The sequence below is a fragment of the Brienomyrus brachyistius genome, unplaced genomic scaffold (genome assembly GCF_023856365.1).
Source record: "Brienomyrus brachyistius isolate T26 unplaced genomic scaffold, BBRACH_0.4 scaffold85, whole genome shotgun sequence".
Taxonomy (NCBI): domain Eukaryota; kingdom Metazoa; phylum Chordata; class Actinopteri; order Osteoglossiformes; family Mormyridae; genus Brienomyrus; species Brienomyrus brachyistius.
In genome coordinates this window covers 333,204-353,570 of record NW_026042360.1, presented here as the reverse complement: position 1 = coordinate 353,570, position 20,367 = coordinate 333,204, and the positions used below count along the sequence as shown (strand labels likewise).

The 20,367-nt window shown below is 52.5% G+C and overlaps 1 protein-coding gene across 1 annotated transcript in view; it reads left to right on the top strand.

Annotated features, from left to right (window-relative positions):
* rsrc1 (arginine/serine-rich coiled-coil 1) overlaps positions 1-20,367 on the top strand; it is a 42,578-nt gene that overhangs the window by 2,389 nt on the left and 19,822 nt on the right. The window contains 3 exon segments of the mRNA XM_049003703.1: positions 1,279-1,398; positions 12,760-12,797; positions 12,800-13,028. Coding sequence (XP_048859660.1) covers positions 1,279-1,398; positions 12,760-12,797; positions 12,800-13,028 — 387 coding nt within the window.

The window sequence follows — 20,367 nt, the reverse complement described above, 5'->3', positions numbered from 1 at the left end:
ATGGTCACACGGAAATTTCCAGTGTTCACTGCAAGTAGCTAATTGATGGATATCTATCGAAGCGGGAAGCAGCACTTTTCTAGCGGATCAGCTGGATGAACACTTGTGGCTGACCTAATTAGATTATGCATGTGTTATATTTATATATATTTATATGTAAACAGGGTAAGCTTTGAAATGTCAAGCGCCCTCTTTTCTGTTTATTTGAATTGAATAATTTATTATGTTGATTATATAATTTTACATTCCTTCGCCCAGGGGAGTTTCAAGATTAAAATAACATTTCTATAATATTCTTTTTGAGACTGTGGAAGTGCTGTTTATTGTTAAAAAATATTATGGTTTCTGTGATGCGGGTAAAAGAACATTAAAATTACAAGTGAGGATGGTGACTCTGTGTGTTTAGCTAGTGCTGATATTTTGCTCGTTTGGGTTTTTAGGTGAGTTGGTTCGGTGCGTCGCGTTTTGTATGGACTGAGTTTTCATTCGGAACTCAGACTGGATATTTGGGGTGTGGAGCCCATGGATTTTGGCTGCGGATGGCTTTGTGGTGGTGCGACACGCAGTGGAGCCTCCGTGCGCTAAGGCAGCTGTCTCTGCGTAGAGTAAGTGGTACAAATTCGTTGTGATGGTTCCACGTCTGCATTATTTGTACTGTTTTCCCCTTACGCCTTGCCAGGCTCCCGGTGGGGAAAGTCTGCATTTTTAGCGCTAAGAAGATGTGAGCTTTTCTGAAAAAAAGTTTTAATAATGAATATTACTCAAACTGTCTCCCTGTGTGAGATGCGAGAGCCCCGCATTAAAATTCCCTCCTGCAAATGATCCCTGCTATATGGTATCAGTCAGGAGAGCGTTTGAACGCGGTTTACAAACAGAATAAAGTTCCCGACTGGCATGGAAGATTAAAAGCGCGTTTCTGTCGGGGGGGGCGGGGGCTGGCTGGAGCCGGTGATGGCCCCGGTTTTGCTGCTAAGCTTCGTCTTCACCGTTTTGCAGATGGGGGGGGGGGATGGTGTAGTAAGTATGCAATTTATTTAGGCTGTAATTGATGCAGAAAAGGGTGGTAAACCAAATTCTAACATGGGGGGGGAAACAGAGTTTATTTATTTATAGGGTGATTCTGTTCTATGAGTTTGTCAGCTGCTCAAGAGTGGGCCGTGTTGGGGAGGAACTCAAGCGAGTCACTCTGGGTTCAGGCCCCTGCAATAACCCCCTGTACCCTGTAAAATTTGCGCTGTAACCCTGTCCCCCCCCCCCCCCCCCCCCCCCCCCCCGCAGGCGCCGGCGTCGCTCCAGCAGCAGCTCGTCACGTGACTCGTCCAGGAGGAAGAGGAGCAGCCACAGCGCTGACCGAAGCCGGGCACGGCGCTCCAGGCGGTCCCGCAGCAGGAACCGGAGGTGAGCGGGGGTGGGGACACTGGGGGGGGGGGTGGGGGGGTGGTCAATGGGGCCTGGAGACTAGGATGACAGCAGGCACACTGCAGGGGCGCGGGACGCCGGAGTTACTGGTGTCTGAGCCGTTCAGCATCGTTTGGGCAGCGTGTGAGAAGGTGTCCATCAGGGGGCAGTAATGAGGTCTCGATCTGTGGGGTTGGGGTTTGTGGGACCCGCCAAGGTCACCACATGGATGGAGGTAGGTCGACGGGTCGTAGACCCACGATGGTACATCAGCTCAGGCGCATGTGAGAAGGTCACTGCTGACTGCAGGTGCTCCTCCATGCAGACCCCACTGGCCTGCACCCCCACCCCCCATTCGAAGGGCTGCGTGCTGCACCCTCCATTCCGGTGCCACATGTGGATGGTTCTGCACCTGCACACTTCACGCCTGCAAGCGTGAGCGTTGGTTTGTCTCCGCCGCAGCTTGGTGCGTCGTCGTCCTGTTGGCATTGTGGAGCAGTCCGCCATCCCGCGATAAGCTTCTCCTACGTTCTCCTGACTCCCAGCCTACCGTCCCCATCCTGATGTGTGATTAATGTCCGTTAATTATTATTTTAGCCCTGTTAATGAAGGCCAGATGTTGGATTGGCAGATTTATTTCTTTATCTGACCTCTTCTTCCCCTGGGGTACTGTGGAAAAGCGGGGGGGGGGGGGGGGGGGATGCGTCTTTTAATTAATTAATGCAATTAAGACACGATTATCCGTCTGGCATTATTGAATCATCACGACGGCCATGATGTTATTTTATTCTCGCGGAGTATCGCCTGTCTTGCTTAGCATAAAAGGGGAAATACTCTGTGTGCTTGTTAAATGAATCGAACGGCATTAAAATTGCAAATCCATCCAAATTAACCAGTAAACTGCTCTCTTAAAGTGCGATCGGCCACGCAGCGGCTTTCGTAATGTATGCAGGCCGCTGTTTACTTGTGTACGGCTGCAGGAAGAGGATGATTAATTTTATTCACAAAGGGCCGTTTCATGTATTCATTAGGCTTCTGCAGATGAAAAGATGTCATGGGACGTTCATGGGCAGCATCACGGTGATATAATTGGGCGACTGTCCCCTTCTTTCCCTATTAATTTTGTTTTGTCTGTAACAAACCGCAGATTTTTTTGCCCTTTTTCTTCCCTCTCCCATGTCGCCGAGGTGCAGATGATTAAAACGGCCGACTGAAGCCGGCCGTCTCGCATTAAACGGAGGTCGGAAATTATGGGCGACACAGGCCGGACGCGGAGGCACGGAGGGAATGGAGCATAAAATTGGCTTAAGCGGTGGCTCGGCGTGGAGAGTGGGCGGAACCGCCTGGGTGCCGAGCGTGGCATCGCAGCATCGCAGTCTACTGAGCGTGAGCGGCCAGACAAATGGTCCTCATCGGTGGGGTGGGGACAGGGGTTGGAGACTCGACCTGTGGGTAACGGGGCGCCAGTTACTGTGTTTACCCATTTGCCCCTGTGATGCCATTTGCTGGCCGCCCGTTGTGGGAGGTGCCCAGCCTGGCAGGAGGCGAGAATGAGGCTGGATGCGGCCAGTGTGGGCGGGGACCAGCAGAGGGGGGGGGGGGGCCATGTCTTAGTTTGCTAAGTGGAACAGGTTGCCGTGATCCGGGCCGTAATTTGTCACTGTCTTGTTAAAAGGGTTTGGGTCGAGTTATGTGGTCCGGGATGAGGCAGGCTGATAAATCAAAGCGGGATTGAGTGGACAGCGGCGAGTGATTGATACGCTGACAGGATATGAGCCCGGGAGTGTGGATGCGACTGAGGCCTGGGATATGGAATATGGGGGGGGGGGGGATATTATTCAGCAGAATGAGAATTATAAGACCTTCATGGAAATGCTGTTGGGAGGGGGGGTGTGAGGGCAGTTTGGGTTTGAATATTACCTTTCGAATTCCCTGCGTGTAAATGAGTGAGCGGATGCATAAGTAAACACCAAAGCCGAATAAAATTCTCCAGTGGCGCTTACCGCTGCTTTATCCCGCCGGAAAAACATCTGCAATAAGCTGGACGCGCGGCCAGTGTGCGGAGCGGCCTGTGATTGGCTCTGATCCGGCGGGTGAGGCTCTCACGTTCTACGGTACCGCGGTGGAGCGCTGTGACTGTATCGGCCTACAAGGGCCAGGCCCCCCCAGGGTGGGGCATGTTTTTAATGATTAATAATTGACCGGATGCCTGAGACTCGTACTGGTTCTGAAAATTTTCATCAGGTGCTTGGAATGAACATGGGGAGAGGCTGGTCACTCGGGAGGGACACTATGTCCCACATTGGGGGTGGGGAGTCGGTTTGGAACCTCAGTCTCCAGGGAGTGATACAAGGTACCTGATTGCTCTCCCAGCCTGTTTTTTATTTTTTATTTTTTTTGGTTGGGGGAGGGGGGGGGGGGTCACGAACTCCAAGATGGGAGAATGAACATGGAATGAAAGTCAGATGTCTGCTTCGCAACAAAGGCAGAGAAACCCCCCCCCCCCTCCTCCCGAAATTGGTGCTGGGGGGCCAGCTGGCCCTCTTACAGCATGGATTATGCATTAAAGTGTTGGGTGCGGGGGCCAGGGAGGAAGGGGGGTGGTGAGGTGTGATGGAAATTTGTGGGAAGCACCGTGGTGCAATGCATCATGGGATTTGGAGTTCAGACACTTCTGCTTTCAAGGGTCACTACATCACACGCTTTGCAATCTCAAGTGTAGCCTAGCAGCAAATAAAAGTAGAGAGAAAAAAAAGTACCCTTTATTACTGATTTCTTTTTTTTTTCTCTCTTACCCTCCATCCCCCTCACCACACCACCCTTGTGAGGACCGTCAAAGGGGGTAGTAAACCTGCAGCGATAGGGCGGGACCCTGCGGCCCGGCTCGGCCTGGTTTGATCCACAGGCTCGGGTATTTCAACCCGGGGCGACTGGAGGATGGCGGAGCCCTGATTCGATCTGAAAGATGCTCGGCTTTGTTTGTGCGCCTTTTTTTATTTAATAAAAACGTACACGCTTCCAAGCATGACGATCTTAAGGGTTCTTCACATCCAGTGTCTTTGTGTTTATCGGTTCTAAAGGGCTGTCAGCCGCTCCTCCGCTTTGTTGTCAGAAGCCCTTATTTGCTAAAGACCGTGGTGAGGGAGTGACACGGCCGGCCCTTTCATCCCCGCCTTGCCGCGAGCGCCGTTCCCCTCTTCCTGCCAAAAGGCCCCGGCCCCCCCCCCTCCCCCCCCCCCAGCGGCACCTCACTCCCCCGGGTGCCAGCCCAGCGTCTGTGTACACTCGCCAGATTCGGCTCCCGTGCACCGCACTCTGGCGTGCTGTCTCCGCTGCGCTGCCCGCGCAGGCTTGATAACGGACGCTCGCCGTCGCTCTTGTTTTGCCCGTAGTACCTTCAGCTGCCTCGGTGCCTCGCCCCTCTCCCCGATTCTCGCCGCTGTCGCTCTCTGGCGTGTCTTGCCCCTTCGTTGGCCGCGCTGTTCATTGTCTGCTCACTTGCACTCTTGCGGTTAAACATCCTTTTTATTTCTGCTGTTGAGGCCCCTTAATCTTGGGGAAAAAAATTCAAGAACATCGTTTTACCTCCAGTTTGCATAGCACCTTTAATACCCCCCACGAGTATCCCATAATACCTCTGTGGCTTCCTTGTAGTACAAGATTAGACGCCCCCCCCCCCCCCAGCTGCTTGATCGATGTGTAGGCGTCACCCGGCCAAATCACCCTGGTTACGGCCCGTAATAACAGATCGTGCAAATGGGCTGCCGTTATTATCCTCGCCGTTCCCGTGGTAGCGTGAGTGATGGGCGACGATGAGGCGGGTCCCAGGCACGGCGCTTTCATCGGCGTCCACGACGGCTGAGGGCGCGTGGAATCCTGTGGCGGGGGCGAATTGGTATTCGGGATCTGCGCGGAGAGGTGTGGTCGTACATCATTACCCATCAGCCACGGCGGGACGATAAATAGCAAGCCTGATTATTATACCTTGACCTCAGCCGTGATCAAAATATTTGTCAGTATTTTTTTTTTCCTCTTCCTACAGAGTTGCTCCATCTTCCCGACATCGCGACGCGGGGGCAGAATAATGGCTGTCTAAGAATTTCAATTAAGGTGTTGCCATCCGTCCGCTGTCCTCGCCTAGCACGTTTCTGTGCCGGCCGTGCCGATCCGGACCGACGCCGCTGCCCTCCAGCACCGTGGTGAAAACACACTCGCATTACCACATTAAAAGTTGCGATCTGGTGGGGCAGAGGGAGACGCTTTGCCGCAGCGTCAGAAAACGAATGCAAAATTAATCTCTCCTTCCCGCTTTTTCCCCATTTAGGCTTCTTGAAGTTCTTCCAAATTGGATTTTAAATGCCAATTAGGGGGTTGAATGTAGTAAAATGAAAGCAAACGGTTCGGGAACGGCGGCACCTTCGGGCTGGTTCTGCTTCTGAGAGAGATGCTGAACCTTTGCTCTGAGCGGATCTTTCAGAAAAATATCCCTCCTAATGAACACATTAATTAGAACCATAACTATTTATAAGATGATAATTTGAAACGATGAGCGGTAAACTGGGCTTTTTCCGCAATTAATGGAGGATTAATTACTGGAGGTAATGAAGTGGATTTTTTTTAAATGCATTAAGGTGAAGTACAGAGATGTGCGACGGCTTTGTGATCAGTGGCATAATTATTTCCACGGCCGTTTGAGCGCGGCACACACGAGCCGGCTAATCAGCATCATTACTTCGTTATATATGCACTTAAAAAGACTCGCCACTGAAAATGACTGCCTAATTATTTCTAATTGGCGGGACTCTGTGTTGTCATTGAGCCGTTTGTAGCTGGCCGAGCATCGAGTTAACGAGGGCTGGGGCTGCGCACCGGAGAGGAGAGCAGTGTGACCGGGGGCCCCGGTCCGATGGCTGGGATCTGACAGCCACTGCACAGGGTGCGGCCCCCTATCCCCCCCCCCCAACCCGACCGCCCACCTCGGGTTGGCACCCGAAGGGCGCTGTGAGCAAAGCTGTTTTGGAAACAGCTTCAAAATATCTATTATTATTATTATTATCATCATTATCATTATTATTACTGATGACTTTACTCCATAGTTAAGCCTAAATTACACCCTGGCATCAAATTCAAAGTTTTAATGCTACAGAAAACTTTCTTTTTTAATATTTATATTTGCCACTGATGGAGCTCAGATATCCTCCCTGTTGGGGTTTTTTGTGATACCCTGTGGTGTGTGTGTGTGTGCATGTGTGTGTGCATATGTGCGTCTGTCTGTGAATGCGTGGGAGCGCAAGCTTGCAGCTGGGTGTCCTTCCCCCTGCTCAGAGAGTCGGTTACAGCCATGCAGAGCCCCTGGGTGATGAAGATGCCACAGAGGAATAGCTGGGTTGAAGGTGTACATGGGGGGGAGGGCTGTATGCATTGGGGGGGGTCTGTCTGCCTGTGTTTCCATTTGGCTTATCTGTGTGTCTGTTTGCACAGAGTGCATGCACAGCTGTGCAGTTATTGCTCATCGGCTCTGATGGTATCTTTGCTGGCTCGCCGGCACTGCTGTTGTACCCTTTATCGGCCTTGCTGTTGAGGCTGCTCTGTCCTTGCCTGCCTGTGTGTGATGCTTCTCTCTCTAGCTCCTCTGTGACGACACCTAAACTCATCCTGATCCATGCAACCTTCTGCTAACCGCTTATCCTGGCGAACCGCGAGATGTTAGTTTCACATTCGTCCGCTCTCTGTGCGGTGGTGTCTTTGGGGGGGGGGGGGGGGGGGGGAGTGCTTTCTGCTTTCCTGGCTTTCCTGTTCACCAGCGTCGGTCTGCGCTGTACATATCCAGGTAGGCCAGAGCCCCACGCTTCTGGTGCAGTCCTGAGTGGAACCACATGCTCGGCGCCGTCGGGACCCAAATGCCGTTCCTCTGCTTCGGGGGGAACAGCGGAGAAGCAAATTGTTCACTTAATGGAACGGAAGGTCATAGTTTGCTTGTGGTTATAGTGCTGCAAGTATAATTTAAAGGTGGGCCGGCTAAGGGAAGCAGAAGCAGATTCCTTCCGCAGGCCTGCCAGCGTTGGCTAGGGCTTCAGAAAAAGGGCCCCAGCCTCATCATGCGGCCGGTGTGTCTCTGACGTCCGTCGCCTGCGTCCCCCTGAGTTTGTTGCCAGCGTCTCCTGTGACGATTCACCCGATCGCCTCGCTGATGCAGGCGGTGCCCACCAGCCGCTGCAGTCCGGCGTCTGTGTTGAACGAGCGGCCCCGAGAGCGGTGGCCGTCATTACCCTGCTAATTCCGCGCTGGCCTGCCGTGAGTCGGGACTTCGTTGTAATGGGAGCCAAGTGATGCTCCCTCCCCGCAGCCGCCGAGCTGCAGATAGAGCTCGCGCGGCTCTCTGCTTCCTTCCCAGCCAAGAACGATGGCTCTGCTGTGGGCCACTACCAGGGTTGAAACGGGTGAGTGGCCTTTGCCTCATTTATTATATCAAGGACGTTGGATAGGGGCTCAGGTCTTTCTAAGTAATTATGCAATTAACTAGCCTGCTGGTTAATGACATCGCTCTCTGAGGAGCAGGTGGGTTCCGAACCGCAAGCGTTTCGGTTCTTGCTGTTGGACTTGCCGATCTTCTGGCGTATTAAAGCAGCGTGGTTTCGGTCTGACGGGACAGATCGGCAAGCCTGTGGCTGTCAGATCGCCGTGTCGGCGGGTTCCACCTTCCCGTCGGTTGCGGTGAGCGGAGCCTTTGAGTTCCATCCTGCCCTGCTTTTGTAGTTAATTTGCTTTTATGGACATGGAAAGTTGATTAAGAGACATAGGAGCCCTTTTGAAGCCTGCGTCTGAGCGATTAGGCTATCAGCGCTCCCCAGGAGGCCCCGAGACTTACAGGCTCATGGAAATTGAGCGTTCAGAACGATTTTATAATTGATCAGCAGTAAAATTTGATGCCTGTGGATTAATAAAAGAAAAAAAGAACAATGCGTGAGAATGAAGCATTTAGTAAGAGGAGCAATATTTTAGGGAGGAAAAGTAGAAGAATAAGTAACTAACATTTCAGCCGTCTTTTGCTCTTGACCATCTTACCTTTAAACACATGGGTCTGGATGGCTGACATGGGTAACTCAGAAGCCAAGTACGACATCATCTGGGTAATACCCAATCATATGTCGCCTTTGTGCTGTCACTCGAGGTGATTGGCTTCCCGACTCCTAGTGGGTGTGCTCCTATAATCGCGTGCAACTTCCCCTGCGTGCATCTGGTTTGTGTCCGGCCCCTTTCTGCCTTTCGACGCCTCGTCTGCACGGCCTCCCTCTCCAGCTGAACTCCACGCGGAGCAAGCGTCCACATTGAAACGATAAAGAGCCGTTAAGGGGAAAGCTCTCAGATCACGCGCCACGTCATAAATACATGTTTATAGGAGGAAGGCACTGGGGGGCGCCGTCTCCTCCGTGGATCACACCTGATAATTAGAACCTGCTTTTCCCAGAGGTCCCCTAACATGGGGTGTTTCCGCGTCGATGGCGGTGGTGTTCAGGCGTCCATTCCAGCAGAGGCGCACTTGGCGAGCGGTAAACCGCGAGGAAATTAGCACGTTAGCGCCTGTTTGCTCAGTAACCAGCCGCTGACCTTGGTGGTGGTGGGGGGGGGTCCTACTTCGTAATGCTATCATTTGAGCTAATGGACTTCAGATCGCCCCTCTGGGCCCGGCTGTCGTTCAGCACCACGGGTCCCCCCTGCCGAGTGATGGCGGGCATCTGCACTGGGCTGCCCGGTGGGGTCACAGTGCGGCGACTGTGGGGAGGGGGAGGAGGACGGAGCCCTTCCTCGAGACGTTTCTCAGCATGTGGCTGCATGTGGATCTGCGGGGCCTTTCAACTTTAACAGACGGCTTGACCTCTGACAAGCCTGGGTGGGCCTTAGTGCGCTCATGTTCTGTTTCATTTCGCATTGGCTCCAGTGAAGATGGAAGCCCAGGACCCCTTATACTTTTCCACATTAAAAGTTTTTTTTCCCAGGCAGGATTGAAGAATTGAATGTTTTCCACAGCGGTGCCCCATGTTATGTTACCATCGACGAGCTGATTCAAGCAGCAACGACATTGAGTTACTTGCTGTCTTGCGTGTGTGTGTATATGTGTGTGTGTGTGTGCGTGCGTTTGTGTGTGTGTGCGTGCGTGCGTGCGCCTGACTGTGCTCCGGGTGGGGGGACCAGCTTGGGAAATGATTTTGACAGCCGTCCTAATTACAGGAGTATCCGAATGAAGCTTCTTGCCTGGTGCTGTGTTTGAAGAGCACTCGAAAGCACTACCTTCTGGATGCTCTGTTTATTTGCGTGGCGCTCGGCAGGTCCGCTCCAGGAAGGAGCAGCTGTTTGGTGTGGCGGGCCGCATTTCGGGCGGATCCCACGTGGGGCTCTTCGGCGCTCTGCCGGAGTCGACTGTGCTGGGGAGCCGCCTTTGGAGCGACTCGGCGGGAACAGGGGGGAGCGTTCAGTGGTGTTTTAGGGGATACTTGTGCATATGCGTGTGTGTGCGTGTGCATATGCGTGTGTGTGCGTGTGCATATGCGTGTGTGTGCGTGTGCATATGCGTGTGCGTGCGTGTGCATATGCGTGTGTGTGCGTGTGCATATGCCTGTTTGTGCGTGCGCATATGCCTGTTTGTGCGTGCGCATATGCCTGTTTGTGCGTGCGCATATGCGTGTATACGTCTCTGTGCTCATAGAAACACACATCGCTGCAGGATCTCACCTTTCCTCGTCAACACTCCCCTTCCTCTCAGGTGTAAGAGGGGTTGCTCTTTCGGAGGTGGGCGCACCTGAACAGGAATGGCAATCGCGAAACTGAGGCTGGTTTCAAGCTAGCTGTGATGGTCAGACGACTCACGGTTAAACCATGGTGACTTGCTCTATCGTTACTGGGCCAGGGGAACAGGGGAAGGAAGGGTACTCGGGTCAAAGGGCGTTCAATGTCAAAGGTTACTCAGTGTCAGAGTGTACTCAGGTCGAAGAGAGTTCAATGTCATAGGTTACTCAGTGTCAGAGGTGTACTCAGGTCGAAGGGTGTTCAATGTCAAAGGTTACTCAGTGTCAGAGTGTACTCAGGTCAAAGGGCATTCAATGTCAAAGGTTACTCAGTGTCAGAGTGTACTCAGGTCGAAGGGGTGTTCAATGTCAAAGGTTACTCAGTGTCAGAGTGTACTCAGGTCAAAGGGTGTTCAATGTCAGGTTACTCAGTGTCAGAGTGTACTCAGGTTAAAAGGGCGTTCAATGTCAGGTTACTCAGTCTCAGAGTGTACTCAGGTCAAAGGGCGTTCAATGTCAGGTTACTCAGTGTCAGAGTGTACTCAGGTCAAAGGGCGTTCAATGTCAGGTTACTCAGTCTCAGAGTGTACTCGGGTCAAAGGATGTTCAATGCCAAAGGTTACTCAGTGTCAACGTGTACTCAGGTCAAAGGGTGTTAAGTGTCACAGGGTACTCGGGGTCACTGGGTACTCAGTGTCAGGCTGAAGTTAGTTGGTTTAAACCCGTAACTCCCTGGGGTCCAGCTGACTGTACAGGAGGTGCCTGTTTACATGGGATCATATACTGTGTATATTTTTCACTCAGTAATGTTTTAAAATGAAGCCAGAGAAAATATATATTTTCAAAATTAATTTCCCTCCCCTTCCCCAGGTCACGCAGCTCATATCAGCAGGGACAGGATTCACTACACACCTGGGGGGCGGGGGGCAGGCAGACAGGCAGCGACGACTGCCCGTGCAGTGAAATCCGGCCGGACCTCCAGCTCGTCTGCGGCGCGCGTGGTATCGCTCTGCCCCCCACTAATGTCCAATTTTCAATAAAAAAACCCAGCGTTTAGCGGGGAATGCAGCATGGCGCGATAAGAGCGGCGCGCGGCGCGGACCCACAGCCCAGCGCGTAATTACCCAAACGGTTCCTGGTTCGGGATCAGATCCCGGCACGTGTGGGAGGTCAGGCCAGATAAGCGGCGCCGTGCTCCGGCATTGCCGTAATTACTTTATTGATAATTCACTGAGGAAATTGGCTCGGCCAATAGAGGCGGCGGGATTTAATACACCAGCCAGGGGGAAAAAAAATGGCTCGTGCCTTTCAAAAAGAAATGAAAATATGTGCGAGCCATGGGAGAAACCTTCCTCAGGAGATAATCAGGACAGAAACATGTAAACAGGGAGTTTGTGAGCAACATGGCGGTGGGGGTGTTTATCTTGGCTTTCTCTGTTAACACATTTACCCTTAAATTAGCTAATAATTCTCCAAGGGGACCAGCTTGGTAATGAAACTGACATTTAGAAGCATTGCCTCAATCTATTAGCTACAGTAAATTTAATTTGCTTCAGAGCTGGAAGTGTGCTCATGTGTAAAGGGAGAGCCGTGCGTGTGGTGGGACCCGGCCGTGTGCCTCTGCTGTTCTTAATCATTCTTTTTTCTCAGGAAAAGGTTTAAAGGGACCCGTCCAAACTCTGGGGTTTTTACACCACAAAGCCGTCAGTGTGACCCCTCTGCTTGGGGTGGTGGCGCCTTGCATGTAAATGGTATAAAAATACGTGGTTTCTGGGAGACTTTCAGCAGGACCCGGGTCTATTTTTTTATGTGATCGTTCCTCCTGCCAGACAGAAAGTTGTGGCCTTTATTCAGACCCAGCCAATCACAGTCTCCTCAGCCTGCCGTGTCGTTATGGTAACACAGGGCGTATGTAATAGAGTTCCGTTCTCTTGATTGGGGCACACTCGGTACAACCTGCTTGTCTTACATGCAGCAAAAGCCAGCTCTGATTATCCTTTTCTGCTAAGTTATTTTTGTAGTTCCACGTGTCCAAACTGCGCTGTTTCAGCGGGAGTCCCCTTTCCCTGGGTCTTCCTCCTCTCCCTCTCTCCCCCTCTGACTCGCTCACCCACTTCCCTCCCAAGCCACCAAACATGACTTATCTGGATCAATAGAGGCGTGAATTAGCGACGAGCTGAACGAGCGGCTCCGCGGGTGACAGCTCTGGGCCGAGCCGTGGGACAAGTGACCACCACCGGGTCTCGGCCTGCTAAGTGGCCCAGTAAATCACCGACCAATAGCCCTGGGGATCGATAGCTCTTAGCAGCATTGGTCCGGGTGGGGGGGGGTCAGCTTGGTCCTCATCATGCTTCCGAAGCCTGAGTCCGGGTCGCCGCTGGCCGCTCACCATGGTGCGATAATGAGATGTGAATTACTCACTGTCGCCCCCTGTGGGTGACAGATGTAGGCTGCTCATCCTGAGACCTAGACGGATGGGTATTTGCACCAGTGGGTGCATGTAGGATTTTTTCTCTAGCAAATCCAGCGAAGGTGTCGAGATAGACAGCTGTGTTTTTCTCTTTGCTGCCCCCTGCAGGTCACGCTCCCGCCATCGCCGATCGCACAGCCGCAGCAGCGCCGCTCCAGCCACAAGCGCAGCCGCAGCCAATCACGAGACCGGGGAAGCCGCCGCAAGACCCGAGACAAGGAGAAGGGGCGTGATCGGGACCGGGAGCGAGCTCGGGACAGAGACCGAGAGCGTGAGAAGAAGGAGAAGGAGAAGGAGGCGCGCGCGGAGAAGCAGCGGTATGGCCACCTGACACACCGCACACACACACACACACACACACACGCATATTGGTATTTGTGACGACCATCCATTCATTTGTATGGGAAGAAAAAACTCCAAGCGACCTTCTTGCCTTCGCTCCAAGCAAAAACTAAAGGTAAAATATTCTTTATGAAATGGATGAGGCTAGTAAGCATGACAGGGTGCTCCACATAACTCAAGTGCTTGCACACCCCCAAAAAGAAAAGTGCCCCGTTATATACTTTCAAAGCCCCGCCCCCCAACAAGATCATCTTCAACATGATTGGTCACCATATAACATGTCCAATCTTCACATTTCCTCTTACTACCTCCAGTATTCTTTACTAAGTGCATACATGATGATTATATGATTGATTAATTACCTATTGTTTTATTGTTTCGTGGTGTTTGTAATGGACAGTGGTTATGCGGCTGTATAAGTGCAGGTTAAGAGCAGGGGTCTTCCCTCCCCTCCCACTGTTCTCACCCTAATCCCAATCATGATGCATCTAGCTCCTATCCAGCCCGAACCTTAACTATAAGTAACCAAATGAAAGACAAGACTTTTGGCATTTTTTGATTACAATTACAGAATTTTATGAAGTAGTTTCCCTTTGTGGGGACTTAAAAGAATGGTCCCCACAACCTCAGAATAGCAGGTTTTTATCACAGTTCGGGGACATTTAGTTTACACAATATAATTTATACCAAAAAAAACACAAACGCACACACACTTAGAGACGGACCCCACCTCTGCCAGTCCCAGGATAAATTCCTGGCCAGAGTGACATGAATATTGTGCAAAGATCTTGGAGACAGATGCTGAGTGGGCCATCCATCCATCCATCCATCCAGCCAGCCATCCATCCAGCCATCCATCCATCCATCCACCCACACATTCATCCATCCATCCACCCACACATTCATCCATCCATCCACCCACACATTCATCCATCCATCCAGCCACACATTCATCCATCCATCATCCATCCATCCAGCCACACATCCATCCATCCATCCATCCAGCCACACATCCATCCATCCATCCATCCAGCCACACATCCATTCATCCATCCATCCATCCATGTATGTGAATAAAGTCTTTAAATCGGATTCACCTGTGCCTCTGCTCCTCCCCTCCATCTTTTCGGTGTCCTCGCTGGTCCAGGCTCCTAACTTGCTCAGGGCCCGTCCCCACGGCCTGCTGTAATGTGATCCGGGACTGGCAACTCGCTGCTGGGGGTGTAAGTGGCTGTCACCATCACTGGCGCTGACTGAAAGCCGCCCCCCCTGGCTCGTACCCTCACGTGCGGTTGAATCGGCTTTGTGTCACACTGGGGATTGTTTACTCGTCCCCCCCTCCCCCCAATCAAATTATGAAGATATTAGGGAAGGGGTCTTGCTGAATGTTTTCCCGGTCTGGTCAGAGCTAAGCGTGGATATGACGTGAGTGCAGTGTGTCTCTCCTTGTCCCTGTTAAGCCTTAATATCCGTGACAGGGTGTGATAGTGTTTTGGGGGGGGGGGGGGGCCCAGACACCTGGGACTGTGCCAAGTCCGTAATGGTGCTTTTCCACTGGCATCGAGGAACCGAGCCGTACCATGAAGAGAGCTTGTTTTGATTTTTCACTTCAGGGTCGGCTCGGTAAAGACATTTCCGTGTTCGGACTGTGACAAAGAAGTAAAACCGGAGTAGTGCTTGTTTACTGTTTTCACGGTGTACATCATGATTTACCGTGTGGCTAATTTCCACTAACGCTTGATATTAACACGAGAAGGTGATTTTCACAGACGTGCTAGCGGGAAATTCACTTGTGTGAATTTGCCTTACGAATCCATCTCTTAGGAGTTATGAGCAACGCATCAATACATTTTAATGTGCGATACTGCCAATAATGAATAATGTATAGAATATGCTCTTTTTTCTTCAGATAATTCATGTACAGTACATTGCTATCTCCGTGCATCTCGGTCAATCAGATGGTGACGTTGTAACTGTCCTGGTTTGTTCACGCTTTCGGCCCTGCTAATAAGCAGGGGCTGTGTTAGCACGGGTACAGCTTGGGTACGGCTTGGGTACGGCTCAGATATGGCAGACATAATCTACAATGGAGAGCCACCCTGGACGTGGCAGGGCAGCCCGTCTTTAGAGATAATTTAAATGTATTTTTTCTGCACATCAGTATAATTAGCTGGATTAGGGCTACAGGCGCCCGGCTGGGAGGTAATTACGCTGTGTCCACGGGCCAGGCGGTGCATACCCCCCCCCCCCCCCCCATAGCCGTGGTGTTCCCAACGCTAGGTCAAGGCCGTCGTCATTAGTGCGGTCATTTCCCCCCGGCCCTGTTTACCGCCTCGCTGGTGCATGATGACTGTTTTATATAGGGGGGCGTAGTGTGTGTGTGTTTCTTTGGAGGGGGGTTGGGGGAGGGGGCTTTATTTCAATGTATTCCTGTATGAATCTTTATTTCACTAATGAACTGGATGCGCTGGTCTTTGGGCGGGCCATTTAAAACGGGATGTTCAGGTGACAAATTAGTCTCATTTAAACAGTGGGAGGGGGGATCTGGGCTCAGGGCTCCCTATGCCGATTGGACAGTAAGGTAGGCAGACACACACACACACACACACACACGCACACACACACACACACACACACGCACACACATGCATGCAGACCTATACTCATATTTCTATGGGCAAAACCCTAATTCCAACAACGACGACCTGAACCCCCCACCCAGCCCTAAGCTTAACCACAAGTAACCAAACAAAACACAAGACTTTTGGCATTTTTAGTTTTTTGATTGCAGTTACAGATGTTTTGAAAATTGAATTTCCCTTTTTGGGGACAGAGGTGGTCCCCACAATCACATTGTCAAAGTAACAGGTTTGTATTACATTGTGGGGGACATTTGGTCCCCACAATGTAATGTATACCTGAACTACTCTCTCACACACACACCACACACACACACGCGCACCGCGCACACACACACACACACACACACACACACACACACACACACACACACACACATCTATATCTTTATAAAGACTCTCCATTCATTGACAGATTCTTATAAACTGAGTTTCCCCTTGTGGGGACCAATAGAATGTCCTTCAGAAGGTAAAAATAATAGACTATCATCACACTGTAAGGACAGTGTAGCACACACACACACACACACATTCCCTAGACTCTGCCCCACTATCTCAGTCATACTACAGAGATCAGTAGGCCAGAGGCTGTCCTGAGCAATTAGCATTTATCGCTAATGCCATTAGTGCTGCCGTTAATGCCGATTGGGCCGCTTAATAACGCGGCATGAATCTGAAAAAACAAACCGGTAATTGGGGTGAGAGCTGCGAGTGATCCGGCCACGGCGATGAGAAGCGGATGCGGTTATGGCGCGGAAAACCAGGCGTGGAGTCAAGCGCGTCACACCTGCAGCACGGTGACAGCTGGATCAAAGCCGTCGCAGAAACGCTTCGGGGGGCTGCTTGGTGCTGTCATTCGCCTCTGCCCCCCCATGCCTCTCGTTTAGTTCCAATTTTTCCTCCTTTGGAACAAACGTGTTCATCGCCTGTTTGAGGCTGAGCTGAAGCGGAGTAGCTCTGTCTTGCTCTCTTCTTGCAGCCCGTTGCACGCCCCCCCGACACCCCTCCTTCTCTCGGTCCCCGCATCCGGGGAGCCCATATGCTAATTGCCCCCCCCCACACACACACACACCAAGCTGTGTATTAGCATACAGGTTGCCGGGTGTGGCACCCTGGTGCCCTCGCCTCACGCCTTTAAACTGTCTGTAAGGATCAAACGCCCCCCCCCCTCTCCTGTCGCTGCTTCCTGACACGGCAGCGGGGAGCAGGGTGGTGGGGGTGGGTTGTGCGGTGTTGTTTTCATTAAACATTTATCACGCTGCTCGCATGACAGCGAGTAACTTTTCTGCTCAGGCCGCATGTTTTCATGCAAAATTCATCGCAGGCGGTGAGGGGATCCAGTTGCCTTTTACCGGTGGCAAAGGCTAAACGTGTGACGGCCAGACAGACACGGGGTGGGGGGCGAAGGGGAGGGGGGTGAGCCTCCCCCCCAGCTGGCGGACAGCGAGGGTTCCTCCTCAGCTGACTATGGGTGGGGGCACTTTATCTTGTGATCTAATCTCATTTGATAGAGCTAACAAACTGACCGGTGTGTTTGTGAGGTGGGGGTGGGGGGGGGGGCTACAATGAGCAGACAAGCCCTTGGCCTGCCGCTGTTTACGTCTGGGCTTGGTGGAGACTCCTGCCCCAGTGGAGCAGAGGCGTGTCCCAGTGCTGCCCCCATGCTGTTTCTCCTAGAATTGCAGGTTATTATTTGTTGGTTTGTCCTCAACTGTATGCTGGCAGCCGGTACTGTGATGAGCCTCTTTTGCACAATGTGTGGGCAGTCGGAAGAAACGCGCTTCCTTCCAAATGGACATGTGTGTTTGTACACACATGCAGAAGAACACGGCTTTCCCTGCGAGCGCGCGTGTGGAGCGCACTGGCCCTCATACGCACCCCGGCTGTGTGCTGCTCGCCTCATGGAAAGCGCCTGATATTCCTTGACACTGTGCTGCCATTGATTACTCTGGCCTGCCTGTTGTGTCAAGCAGGCTTTGATCATGTTGGCCGCGTTTCAGGCTTTATTTGTGTCTCGCCCATGGAATAGTCATTCTCGCTGAAAAACAATGACACTCCCTTCACTCCTTCAGCCTTTTGCTGGCCGCCGATCGCTTTAAACCCCGCCTGCCAATACGGTGTGAAGGCTTCACAGAGACACGCCATTCCGTCTACCCTGATTTTAACATGGCAGTGGAAACGGGGTAATTCAGGGGTGCCGTGATACCGTTGTCTGCAGTGGGGGGGGGGGGGGCTGGCTCTTGTCACATTGGGTTGTGTTCATGACAGAAAGATAAAACTAGTAACAGGGTAGATGTTTCCCCTTTAAGGTCCTGTCATAGCTAATGGCTCACAGCAGCCCCGCCCCTCTAACATCCCCTTTAACGTCCTGTCTGAGTTAATGGCTCACGGCACACATCCCCTTTAACATGCTGTCTGAGATAATGGCTCGCTGTGCTCCCCCCCCCCCCCCTTTAACATCTATAAGCTCATTAAGAGCAGTATTACAGTAGAAGCGGTTTAGGCAATATGGAAATGGTCGCTGGCCGCCAGCTGTTTGTGTGAATGTGCGCCGGGTGTCTGTGAGCTCTGAGGATCTGTGTGCGCAGGACTCCAGGCCCTGTCTGGGGCAAGGAACTTCAAACGCCCCCCCCCTCCCCCCCACAGCTCACACCAGCCAGAGCTGCTCCCTGGCCAGGAATCAAATCAATGTTGTTTAAGTATGCGTGGTACGTGGCGGCCCGGAGCCATGCGGGCACAATGGCGGGGTGCGACGGCGTTACCCGTGCGGGGCGCTGCGGCCCGGGTGCCCGGGGGGGTGACTTCGGGAGCAGGCCCCAGCAGAGCCTCTTCCTTCTGTGTCCCCGGGCGGCCGCGCGCAGCTACGGTCTGATACCGTGCGGGTGAGCGGCGCAGTGGCCACTGGGCCTTGAACGCCGCTCTGATTCGCAGTGTGCTCTGCAGATGGGGGATGATAAAACAAAGAGCTGCCCGGCAAGCTGCAGAAATGAAAATGAGATGCGGGAAGCAGGGCGAAAATGCAGCTCACTGCCTCCTCAGCAGCCCTGCCTGGCGAGGGCGTCCTGGATCGCTGCCCCCTCAACCTCGTACTTTTGCGAAGTGGTGTGCAGCTCAGCCGTCCAAACCCCAGGAGATCAGATTGAGACTCCAGAGAGGAAGGGGTCTGTACTTCTTTCTCTGTGTGTGTGTGTATTACATTATGGGGACCAAATGTAATAAAATCCTGTTATTTTGATCTTATGTGGCATTTCTCCAGTGTCCACTGCACTGAGTTTCATAAAAAACCAGTGATTGCAACAAAAACTAAAAATGCCAAAAATCTTGTATTTTGCTTGTCATTCTTAGGATTAGGGTTTTGCCCATAGAAATGAATGGAGAGTCCCCACAAGGATATGGATACGTAATGTGTGTGTGTGTGCGTGGTGTGCGTGTGTGCGTGTGCGTGCCCTGTGGTGGCCCGGTGCCCTGCCCCAAGTCTCGGGCCTGGTCCCCTGTCCTGGGAGCTTGATGGATGGATGTTACCACTGTTGGCGTCACTGCGCAGTGGATTTGTGTTTATTGGGCTGGTCTCACTTGTTAACCCTCTTATCTCGTCCTAATGACGGATATCTGGCAGCAGTCTGTCTTCTCTGTCTCCATTCCACCTCCCTCTTCCTGCCTGTCTTCTGCTTACCGATGTATAGCTGTGTTTGGGAGCAGGATCCCGTCCATTGCTGTTGCATGAATTCTTTCTTGGTCAGCGGGTGCAGGCAGGCTCTGTGGAATATCTGCTCCTGCAGAAGGTGTATATGATCTTTTGGGGGCAGGTATGTTGACGTTAGACCTGAAGTCTTGGGTTTCTTGAACAGAACCGCCGTAGACTGACCTTTATAGACGTCTCGGTCTCATCACATGCTGACGAGCAGAAACGACCAGGTTGGGCCCCCCCCCCTTCCCAGGCTGGTATGGGGAGGCATGCATTTCCTCCATGGGCCACTCGCTCCATCTGCATGCTCCCTGGATGGGGGGGGGGGGGAGGTCCCCCCACGACTTCCTCTTTGTGTTTCCTCTGTCCAGATCGAAAACGAGACCCACCCCCCTCCCCACCACCTGAAGGGACTAATCTAGGGCATCTTGTGCAGGCACTATTGTGCGGGTTCCCGCTGTCCTGTCCCCCCGCGGTAAGCGGCTGTGGCGCCCTGAACTCAGCTCTTGGCGCCTGCGGCAGAGCCTGGCCCCCCGCTAATCGGCCGGGACACCCCCGTCGCGCGATAGTGCGCTGTGGAAATCCACTTTACACGCACTGTAATCTCTTTAGCCGTTAGCCACGGTTTTTAAAGGGGCAGCCACTCTCCCTGGGAGCCTGTGCCGGGGACCCCCCCCCCCCCCCCCCCCACACACACACACACACACTCACACACACACACACACACACACACACACTTTTATTCCTTAATTTGTTTACTCTTTATGTTTATGCACCCAGTGCTTTGTGGCGACGCCGGACCCGCGAGAGCCAACCCTGGAGCGGGATGACACGATTCGTGCGAGGCCAAATGAAATCTCCCACAATCCAATTAGGCTTCAGAGAAAGCTGCCCAGCTCCGGGGAAGTCCCTGCAGCCCCCCCCCCCCCCACCCCACAAGACATAATCAGTGTAGCTGTAACTGTCGCTTACAGACATTTGCTGTGCAGATGGACACGGCGGTGGCCCCACGTTAACTTCAGCTGCCGGTGTGGTTTATGGAGAAGTGAG